The sequence below is a fragment of the Taurulus bubalis genome (genome assembly GCF_910589615.1).
Source record: "Taurulus bubalis genome assembly, chromosome: 2".
NCBI lineage: Eukaryota > Metazoa > Chordata > Actinopteri > Perciformes > Cottidae > Taurulus > Taurulus bubalis.
This window is the reverse complement of record NC_136590.1, coordinates 40445782-40457305: the sequence shown is the minus strand read 5'-3', so window position 1 is coordinate 40457305 and position 11524 is coordinate 40445782. Positions and strand designations below refer to the sequence as shown.

Below are 11524 nucleotides of genomic sequence, written 5' to 3'. Positions count from 1 at the left end.
CAATTACCCAGATGTTTGCAGCTTCCTGCAGTACGATACATCCCCACTAGAGCGCTGCGCTCACTGAATGCACAGCTACTTGTGGTTCCTATGTCTCAAAAAGTAGGATGGGAGCCAGAGCCTTCATTTATCAAGCTCCTCTTCTGTGGAACCAGCTTCCACTCTCAGTCCGGGGGTCAGACACGGTCACCTCATTTAAAGTGTAGACTGAAGACTTTCCTCTTTGATTGCGCTTATAATTAGGGCTGGCTCAGGTTTGCCCTAGTCCAGCCGCTAGATATGCTGGTACAGGCCTAGACTGCCAAGGGACTTCCAGAGCTCCTCTCTCCTCGTCTTCCTCTTCCTCTGCATGAATTCATGTCCCATTAATGCACATTATTAACTCTACTTCTTCCCCAGAGTATTTGTGCTTTCTCCCCTCACAGGTTTACATGAATCGTGGTTATAACTGTACCCTGGTCGTGCCTCCAGCCACTGCTACTGTCATTATTATTATTAGTCACATTACTATTACTGATACCATTAATGCTTCCGTTATCATTATCATTCTGCTACATCCACTGCTGCTGCTATTCGTAGTCGGAATTTTTCCATCATTATTCTGCTTACTACTCTCATTATATGAATCTTTTCTGTCATATGCATTGAATGTCTTGTAACTCTTATGTTGTTCTTTCTTTTTTTACCCCGTAAAAGTGTTTTTATTGAGGGGGGCTCCTGGGACAGAGGATGTAGTATGTTAACAAATGTGATAAAATAAGGAAATTATTATAATTATCATAAGGTTCCTCTAGACAGTGATAGGATCAAATTCTGCTAATAAAAAGAGGCTGATTGTCTAGGGGGAGGTAATGCTTTTCATTTATTTGTGACACAATACATGCATACATTACAAGCATTACATTTCTTTTCACTTTCTTTTATTATTTATTTATTTGAAATCTTCTCTACAATATTTAAGATCCTCATATATTAAAAGCATTACATTTAAAGGGTGTGATTTGAACAGTAGGCACCATGGCAAACCAATGAACCTGTGAATGTACCTGTCAGTCCGTACTCGGGTAACACATATGCACAACGACCCTATGACGTCAAACATCTGCGCCGAAATCTTACCACGTGGGGAAGGCAAAACATCCGCAGTGGCGCTTTGCTGGTCTGTCAGTGGGCACGAGAAACACTTTAACGTTTATTTTTAACGTGACAAAAAGCTCAAGAAAGAACCGTAAAGGTTTCGCTCCGAGGGTCACTTTTTCTAGACCATGCCCCACGACCCCGACCCTCCTCCGGCTAAAAAATTCAAGCCGGGGTCTGTTTTTTTCGGTCTCGACAGGAATAAACCTGGCATGCTGCTGCCTAGAAAGGGCAATGCCGCCATCCCGTTAGACCTGCAGAGGAAGCAGCTCCCAATCTACCAGGCGAAGCCGCAGCTCCTCAACCAGCTGAGGCAGCTCCACAACGCCATTCTCATCGGTGAGGCGCGCGCTGCTCCGGTGTTACGGTTTAACAGGCGACCGTGTTAAATGACGGCTTTTCAGCCGAACGCGTCCGTTGTTGCCGTAGTTCCGACAGCCGTTATCGCGATTTTTTTTTTAACAGTGTCAAACCCTCTCATTTACATACTAATATATCATATATGAATTAAATAATGCGGCATTTACGAGGGCAGCTACGCGTTTTCTACCTATTTTAAAACGGCTGTCTGTAACTACGACAACAAGGATTAAAGTCTCCAGTTAACACGGTCGCTTATTAAACCGTAACACCGGTTAGCTGCTGCGAAGCTAGCCGCTGTTTGTGCGACTCAGTTAAAGGAACGATGCGCTCTAAACCGGAACTTCATCGTCTGCTTGGCGACATAGTAGCGATGCAGTTACAAGATAAAGTTCGAAAAACCTTGTTTTCTGATTCACATCAGCCAGCCATAGTCTATACATGTTCTAAGAGTTATTTTATCAACTAAATATGGGTGTTGTAGCACATCTAGGTGAACATAGTGCTCCCAAAATGTCACTTCTACTCTACAGGTGTGTAGTGTAGCACCTGATCTCTGTCTAATTGTGACATCATTCTCTCTCTCTCAGGGGAGACTGGCTCCGGGAAGACCACTCAGATCCCCCAGTATCTGTATGAGGCCGGCATCGGGCGACAGGGCATCGTTGCCATCACTCAGCCCCGCAGGGTGGCTGCGATCTCGCTGGCAGGGAGGGTGGCGGAGGAGAAGAAGACTCAGCTCGGCAAGCTGGTACGCACTGAGGAGAGGTCTCCCGCATGCGCACGCTTTGTTTACGTCCCGTGTCGCCGATAGCTCCATCTGCGAGGTCCCGAACAGACTTTCCCAGCGCTCGCATCCGTTTGCAGTAACCCCGACCAAACTTCTCTGCAGGTCGGCTACACGGTGCGCTTCGAGGACGCCACCTCCTCCGAGACGAAGCTGAAGTTCATGACGGACGGCATGCTCCTGCGCGAGGCCATCGGCGACCCCTTGCTGCTGCGCTACACCGTGGTGGTCCTGGACGAGGCTCACGAGCGCACCGTGCACACGGACGTGCTGTTCGGCGTGGTTAAGACGGCTCAGCGCAGGCGCAGAGAGCTTAACAAGATTCCCCTGAAGGTAGATGCTCCAGTTGTCCTGGCTTCAATAAGATCTCACTGCACGTGCTGTTGAGATGATAGAATCTTAATCTGTTAAAGCGTCTCCTTCTGTCAACCCAAAGTTCTCTGTGTCGTGCGTAACAGGTCATAGTGATGTCGGCCACGATGGATGTGGATTTGTTCTCCGAGTACTTCAACAAGTCACCTGTGCTGTACCTGGAGGGCAGGCAGCATCCCATTCAGATCTTCTACACCAAGCACCCCCAGTCCGACTACCTGCAGGCTGCGCTGGTCTCCGTCTTCCAGATCCATCAGGTCAGCGGCGGGGATTAAATGTTGCAACTTATTTATTTATTTTCTTCAACATAGATCCAACTCTAGAGTAATGCGATATTATAACGCAACGGTAACCGTGTCCCTTTTTCGTGAGGACGGGTATTTGTCATTTTGCAGCATTTAGCTACGTCACTTTGAAGGCGGCGATCCTCCAATCAGGCTGAAGCAGGCGGGGCAACTGTCTGCAGTTCAGAGTGACTGTACCTGCATTACACTCTGCATCAGGGTTGTCTTAAATATCTGCGAGGGGAAATAATTTCTATAAATAGTTGGACTGGGTAAAAAGTATTTGTATCTAGTCACTCATGTGTGATCAGCAGTGATTTCAAATCAAAGCTCAAACAATGGAGTCTCTTTCCTTTCTCATTATAAAAAACAAACCTGCGAGTAAACAGTCTGTGCTCATATTCTGTGGTGATTGTTCTCGACACTGGAACAGAGCGCGGCCTTTTTGTTTGCACGCAGGAGGCTCCTCCGTCCCATGATATCTTAGTCTTCATGACGGGTCAGGAGGAGATCGAGGCTCTGGCGAGGACGTGCCGGGACATCGCCAAGCATCTGCCGGACGGCTGCAGCCCCATGCTAGTTATCCCTCTGTACGCATCGCTGCCCCCGGCACAGCAGCTCAGGGTCTTCCAGGCGGCTCCCAAGGTAAAGGCAACGGCGAGCGTGCAGGAGAGACAGAGTGAGGTGGACAAAAGGGACATGTTTGTGAGGGCAAAGAAGATGGCACACTTTGTGCTCTGAGCAGAATAATGTGTTGACTGCTTGTCTGGCTTTGTTTCAGCTTTCCTTCTTGCTGTGTGTATTGTAGACTTCATTAATATTAGATGTGTACGTCGCACTGAATGTTGTCCTTTCTACCATTTCCAGGGATGTAGGAAGGTCATCCTCTCCACCAACATTGCAGAGACGTCGGTCACAATCTCTGGGATCAAGTTCGTCATCGACACAGGGATGGTGAAGGCCAAGCGCTTCAACCCTGGTCAGATGATTTAGTCTTCTCACACGCTCTCATATCAGTATTTAGTATTCAATCCGGAAACACGTAATCATGACCAGTGCCTTTTTATGAATCGCTGAAAAAGAGGCCATCTAGTTTTTTATCACAGGTGTCAGTGGAAAGTAACTAAGTACTACTCGGTCCTGTATTTAAGTAACATTTTGAGGTACTTGTGTTTCCATTAAATCTTAATTTCTACCTGTGTTGTTGGACTACTCGAGGTCGGTCTTGTCTCAGACAAAGATGACTCTGGATTTTCGTTCCATTTTTTTAAAATTAATTTAGATTTATTTGTTAACATTATTACTGTGATTGCTCATAGAAAACATCAGAACGTTAACTACAACACAGACTTCTACTCCACTACATTTACAGGGAAATATTGTCCACTACATTAATCCGACAGTTATACTGAATATTTACTTTCCTGATTAAAATGTTACATAGAAAGCACACGATAAGCTTCCTTAATGAAATGCATCGCTAACTATTAAATGGACCTCCCACCTTGCTACCCCTTTATAACAAAAAAAACATCTCTGGTTGAGGGGCTCATATCATGTTTAATCTGTCTCTGAATTAGACCGTTAGTTTCTTTTCAAATTCGGAGTAAAAAAATTAATCAAATAATGTACGATTTAAAAAAAAAAAAATAATAATAATAATTATGAACTCATAGGACCAATCCGACTGTATATAAAGTAGTTAAAACAGTAAAATGACGTTTTCACGTTGTTGAGTCTGTATTAACAATCTCACTGTCATATAATCATATCCGTCACAGGGGCCAGTACTTCTCTTTTTTTGTGTGCTGATAATTACATACAGGGTATTGTGTTTTAGTTGTTCACTTATTTGGCTCTGACGTAACAGTCCGTGTGCTGTGTGACTCTCAGACAGCGGGCTGGAGGTGCTGGCCGTGCAGCGGGTCTCCAAAGCCCAGGCGTGGCAGCGGGCCGGACGGGCCGGCCGGGAGGACTCCGGCTCCTGCTATCGCCTCTACACCGAGCCGGAGTTTGACAACCTCATCCCCATGACCGTGCCCGAGATCCAGAGGTGCCGTACGACGACTTTGTCCCCACACAGATAATGGCCTCCCCCACATGTTGATGCATTTAGGTCAGAGTGATTGATTGTTTGCTCTCCTGTGTGTGTGTGTATGTGTGTGTGCGCGCATGCTTGCAGGTGTAACCTAGCCAGCGTGATGCTGCAGCTCATGGCTCTGGGGGTTCCAGATGTGACGAATTTTGATTTCATGTCCAAGCCCTCGCCAGGTAAGACGTTGTTGATCACGAAATATTCGTTCTGGACGCCGTCCAGCCGGGTCGGTGCGCCGTAGTGACCCCGCTGTGTTTATCCCAGAGGCCGTCCGCTCGGCTGTGGAGCATTTAGAGCTGCTGGGGGCCGTCGAGCGGAAGGAGGGGCAGGCTTTCCTCACCGCTCTGGGAAAGAAGATGGCAAGCTTCCCTCTGGAGCCCAGATATGCCAAGGTAAAAACAAACAAAAAAGCGTGCCACACACTGACTGAAAGTGACAGCCTGCGGCCCGTGGCTCAAATGTGTTATACGACTCAAATTAGATTATGGTGTGACGTCCCCCTGCCTCGTTTGCCCCGTCTCACAGACCATCCTGCTGTCCCCCGACTACTCCTGTGGTGATGAGATTTTGAGCATCGTGTCTCTGCTGTCGGTGGACACCGTGCTGTATAACCCTCCCGCCCGGCGGGAGGAGGTCCTCGCCGCGCGCAAGAAGTTCGCCTCCAGCGAAGGAGACCACGTGACGCTGCTCAACATTTACAGGGCGTTCAAGAAAGTCAGCGGCAACAAGGTGAGTAGAGCTGGACGTGTGCGTCACGAAGCAAACGACATTCTGTTGCTGAGCTCCGTCTGCTTTTACAGGAGTGGTGCCGGGAGAACTTTGTCAACAGCAGGAACATGGGTCTGGTGAAAGACGTCCAAGCTCAACTCAGAGATATCTGCCTTAAGGTACACATCTTTAAAAATGGCCATGAATACTGAGGATGTTCTCTGTAGGGCTGGGAAATATCACCTTCAAATTCATATTGCAATCCTATCACCTGGGTATAGATAAGTGAAACAGCGTGATATTATTTGTTTACTAAAACGGGTGGAATCCAACTCCCCAGAAACGAATAGAAACATTATACTCCGCATTCTTTCCACTGTCCCAACCATTTGGTCAAACTAAACCCTTAATTCATAAATATATCGAGTTGCCAGCTCCATACAGTTTTAAAAAAGAAAATTGGATTTGTATTAATAGATAAATATGCGTGTGTCAACGGGAGAGAAGGGAGGTCAGAAAGTGCAGCTGTTACTTGTGTATGCATACTGTGTAAAATATTACGTATTTATACTTTCATGTTGCTGATGACATTATTGATAACCAAAGATTGACCTCCACTAAATCTGCATTTTGAGCTAACCTCCCGTTCTGCCCGTTGATCCGGCAGTTCAACATGAAGCTGCAGTCGTGCGGGCCGGACACGGGGAGCGTCCGCCGCTGCCTTGCCCACGGGCTGTTCGTCAACGCCGCCGAGCTGCAACCCGACGGCAGCTACCTGGCCCTGGACACCCACCAGCCCGTGGCCATCCACCCGTCCTCCGTCCTGTTCCAGGCCAAGCCGGCCTACGTGGTCTTCAATGAGCTGCTGCACACGTCCCGCTGCTACATGCGGGACCTGTGCTTGGTGGACGCCGACTGGCTGCTGGATGCAGCGCCGGAGTACTTTGGCCGCAAACTCCACCCCTCCAAAAGCTAACCAATGGAGAGACGGGACCCTTCCCTTCCTCAAATCCTCCAGTGGCGATAGAACTGGGAAATGTATTCCCTTCTCAATGATGAATTCGGATTAGGACGCTTATTGATTTTTAATACAAGTGCAAATCTGAACACTTTTCTGTGTAGTTAACTTCTCACTACCTCCCAGCTGACGAGCATTTTGCACGCGTCACTGCAGCAGTTCTGCATATTCGAGGCCTCACAATTTTGACTTCCTGCAAGACTGTAATTCAGATTTTTATATCCTGTGTTTTCTCTGCTCGGCAGTATTTGATCTTGCTATTTGGCCAACTGAAAAGAAGAGAAGAGAAAAAGATGTCGCGCATCAATTCTTTCCACATTTGCATGCGTTTAAACCGCACGGATAGCCTCACTTGAGCTTTGTCTTGGGCTGTTGGTCTGTTCATTTATTCATAAAAGGTCTAATCAGACTTGATGGAATCCACTCTCCGTATGTTCATCTCATAACATATTGTGTTTAGTTGTTAAGCCACCTACACAAACAAGATTCAGAAATGGGCAGCGAGACTGGCAGGTGGTTCTTTTTAATTTGGAATGAAAATGAGGAATTAACTTCAATGTTAGCTTCTCAGAAGCTCAAGTAAAGCAGTCTTGTCTTAAGCTTTCCTGCCATGTAGTTTGGGGTTTATACAAAGTGGTCTTAAAGGATTTTATATATGCAACGACAGTAGATTTGTCTTAATCTCTGAGGTTATGTAAATACAAGAAAATATGAAAATAAGCCAAAGTGAGAGTTTGAACATGAGGTTTTTTTCCCCATGTCATCGGGACATGACTTTTCTTTTCTTTTTCTTTTTTACTATTATACCACCGGTTCCCCAAATACATGCACTTGAGGAGAAGTAGCATGCCTCGTTCTCCAGGTTCTACTGATGTTGTATGTCACTCAACATATGTATGCAACGCATGGAGACTATAGTTAACGATCTGATCCCTCAGGTCTTTCATACTTTGTAGAATGTAAATCACGTCATGTTTCTGATTAGGACGGATGCTCCTCTTGTCACCTTTTTACACTGGACTCAGGACTGTACAACGTTTAACTGTAATAACTGTATTTCTAACTGTTCAAAATACCAAATGCATCTGGGGGTAGAGACTCATCAGACCACGTTACAAAGAGGTTGGCCTATTTTGCATTTAAGATCTGCATGCTATATAGTTTGGAAGATTAAATGCTCGCATTTGATACGTTTATTATGAGTGTATTTATTCTGAAGTCTTACATAACCACTATTGTTATAATTTCTAATAAAAATTAAACCACTGTCCCACAGAACACGTTTACATGAGAGTTTGACACAATAATAGTCCCATAATCCATATATGAAAGGGTCTGTTAAAAGGCCTCTCTCTCTGTACATTATCAGACCTGAAAACATTGAAAATGTATGTTTTGGATGTTATTTAAAAGCTTTAGTCACTCAGTAATTTTTATATATTCATACATTTACAAATTCTGCAAAATAGAATGGAGTTATACTTTACTCATTGCATTGTGGTACTATGATCTAACATCAAAGGGAGCATTTCACTGATTAGTTGTATTGGTACAACGGACAACTACTGAAGATTTGCCATCCTCGGTTACTTGTTGGAAAACAGCGCCATCTTCTGGCAGCAGGTCGTCATGTATAAATGATGCAACTGATGCACCGCATTACCCTAAAAAACATACTTTGCTTAGAATGATGCAACCCCTTCCTCCAGGATGTCATGTCCACTGTAGCGACGACACAGCTTTTTAAAACATACATGTTTCTGTCCTCTCATCTCTGATGGACAGCTGCAGAGACATGCGTTATGTCTCCCTATGATAGGGTGACATACAACTCTTCTTTATGGAGCCACTGGGGGCGCTGTAGGGTAGTTTGTGACATACCACTACATAACATAAATAAATAAATATATATATACATAGTTTACTTATTATATTAGATAAGATCAGCTGTGGTCGTATTTTTGATTTTTACATACAGAAAATATATATTTGTATTTTATTTTGCCCTCTCGGTATTATTTCCGGTTCAGAGGTCATAGTTAAGAAAGGTCAATGTGTCCTTCTTCCACACGTGAGCTTCCAGAAGCAGAAACGGGGAGCTAGCCGGCTGTTGTGTGTTGTCTACACGTATTTATTCCGTCGTTACACACCTTGCAGGCCTGTTACGTTACAGTCATGCTGAAGTCCGTTGTCCGTGCCGTGGGAGCCGCTGTCCGCGTCTCTTCAGCCTCCGCGTCCACAGCCCGAGCGCTGCCGCTCAGCTGCCCGACACTGTGCTCTCCAAGCTCGGCGACAACTCGGCCCTTCACCCGGTCTCTCTGGATGCTGAATAGCAAAGGAGCCTCGTCGGACTACCGGCCCAAACTGTTCAGTTCAAAAGCGTTGAATCCCCTGGTGTCGTGTGGATGTGGAGCACTGCACACGGAAGGTAACGTTCAATAGTCAATCAGAAAAGAGAGCTAATGTCGGCGTGCTTCGTCTCAGGCAATATATGAACCTCCATGGCGTAAGAGAAACACGTTATAGCTGTAGAGAAGAGTCGCTCAGTTACCTGAGTTTCCTCATTTCCAAAGACCCTTAAACGCAACACTAGCTTCATCTAGGACCCACAGTGTAACCTCTCACTGTTCACAGTTAGGTTAGCATTCACCTTGAAGGGCTGTTCAGCTATCCTCACCAGAATAAGTACAAAAGACAACTTTATAATTTGATTTTCAGGTTGAGGTTTAAAGGCATCTTAAATGCAACTATATTGATATTTGTAATTGCATAGTAGAATGATTAATATTGCAGAGAATCAGTCAAGCTTGTGCATCTTCTGTTTATAAATTAGAATTAAATGTATAAAAAAAAAAAGTTTTAATTGTACAAAATGTAGTGTAGCATTGTATTTACGGTGTGATAGCGACCTATAATGAAACAATGGCCAGGCAGAGGAAAAGCTGTGCATTAAAGTTGATCGGTGCTCTCCAGTTCAAGAGCACCAAATGGAAACTGGCCAGCTGGAGATTGAGGGAAGGTTTCCTCCACACCAATTTAGTCATAATTCTAACCTGTTATACCTTTTTCTTTTTAAACAGGTGACAAAGCATTTGGCGCTTTCCTGTCTGATGAAATCAAAGAGGAGGCAAAGATCCAGAAAAGCAAAACCCTCCCTAAGATGTCCGGAGGATGGGAGCTGGAGATGAACGGCACAGAGGCCAAACTCACGAGGAATGTTGCTGGAGAAAAGTGAGGCTGGCGCCGTCTGTGATGATCAAATCCTTGGTGACCTTGTGGGCACACTAATGATCTGTCTTTTTTTTGTGTACAGAATCACCGTCACATTCAATGTCAACAACAGTATCCCTCCGACCTTTGACGAGGAGGCAGATCAAGGACAGCAGAAGTCGGCGGCAGCAGCAGAAGAAGAAGAGGTGAGTTATAACGGACCTGTTGGTGGAAAATGTATCTGAAATGTAAGCGGTCATGACTGGATAGTTGTGTTTATACACGCACAATTATTGGCTTTAAAATGTGAATATAACAAAGATTATTATTTCTTTACAGGCAGATATTGTGTCGACGCCCAACTTTGTTGTCGAAGTAACAAAACGGGCTGCAAAACATTCCCTAGTGTTTGACTGCCATTTCCCTGAAGACGAGGTAAGCGTACAGGCGGCGATCGTTCAAACAGCCGCCGCCATGTCAGGCCGCATGGTCTTGACTGCAGCAGGTCTCTGACCTTTTCAGTCTGACAGTTTTGAGTTGCATAGAAAAGGCTGGATTTGCATTTTTTTTGCAGATGAGTCACGGGGAAGGAGAGGAGGAGAGCGACATCTTTGCCATCCGCGAGGTCAGCTTTCAGCCCGAGGGCGACACCGACTGGAAGGAGACCAGCTACACGCTCAACACAGACTCTCTGGACTGGGTGAGATTTGAGGCCGGAAACGGAGATTTATAATGCACACGACGGCCGCTAATGAAGACTTAACAAGAGTCCCGTTCACTGGTGACACCTTCTCATCGCTGCTGTTTTTTCCAGGCCCTGTACGACCACCTGATGGACTTCCTGGCCGACCGGGGGATCGACAACACCTTCGCCGACGAGCTGATGGAGCTGAGCACTGCCGCCGAGCACCAAGAGTACATCAAGTTCCTGGAAGACCTCCAAGGCTTTGTCAAATGTAACTAATGCTAGATAGACGCTGAAATTCACTTTTTCTTCCATACACATCCCGGCAAAGTTGGAGGTATGCGAATCCAGTAATGCTGCGAGAGACTGATGATCACCTGCTTTAGTGTCTGCGGCATGTTGCCAGCAGTTGTCACATATGTCTGCGATTGTGTTCTCCTTATTAAAATGTGATGTTATTTTTCTGTAAGTTAAGAGAGTTTTAAATTAAATATACAAAGGTCATGACTGTGCAGGAACCATCTTTGTTCTCGTCTTAACTGGAGCGCTTTGACATACTCCAGTCCGTATTTGGGAATATCCTAAAGCTAATAAAGGGATGTTTCGGGCAAGGTGTGAACTCAAACAAACAAAAACTTAATGAAAAGGTTTACAAAATCAGTTTGTGTCGACGTGTGAGACGGCTTCTGGTTTTACAGCTCTGTAAGGGACTAATTGTTGATTTGACTCTGTCAGACCATAACATGTGAAGTCTAAATATGAATGGTGTCTTTAGAGAATGTAAGAACAGTGTCCAATAAAACAGTTTGATAATAACGGATGATTTTCTTCTGTCAATTGGAAATTCCAAAAGGGGCCAAACTACATT

General features: G+C 45.3%; 2 protein-coding genes across 2 annotated transcripts; both read left to right on the top strand.

Annotated features, from left to right (window-relative positions):
- Positions 1 to 1265: 1265 nt before the first annotated feature.
- On the top strand, positions 1266 to 6719 carry dhx33 (DEAH (Asp-Glu-Ala-His) box polypeptide 33; the record flags this gene model as incomplete). The annotated part of the gene is made up of 12 exons (XM_079237527.1): positions 1266 to 1476; positions 2088 to 2248; positions 2390 to 2617; positions 2743 to 2913; positions 3400 to 3585; positions 3808 to 3919; positions 4834 to 4993; positions 5123 to 5211; positions 5300 to 5427; positions 5561 to 5764; positions 5836 to 5922; positions 6411 to 6719. 12 exons carry the CDS (start codon positions 1266 to 1268, stop codon positions 6717 to 6719), a joined length of 2046 nt encoding a protein of 681 aa, XP_079093653.1.
- A 2150-nt stretch (positions 6720 to 8869) lies between these two features.
- c1qbp (complement component 1, q subcomponent binding protein) lies at positions 8870 to 11160 on the top strand. Its single transcript, XM_079236389.1, has 6 exons — positions 8870 to 9189; positions 9842 to 9992; positions 10075 to 10177; positions 10311 to 10406; positions 10546 to 10671; positions 10786 to 11160. Exons 1-6 carry the CDS (start codon positions 8937 to 8939, stop codon positions 10933 to 10935), a joined length of 879 nt encoding a protein of 292 aa, XP_079092515.1. The 5' UTR covers positions 8870 to 8936; the 3' UTR covers positions 10936 to 11160.
- The last annotated feature ends 364 nt before the right edge of the window (positions 11161 to 11524 follow it).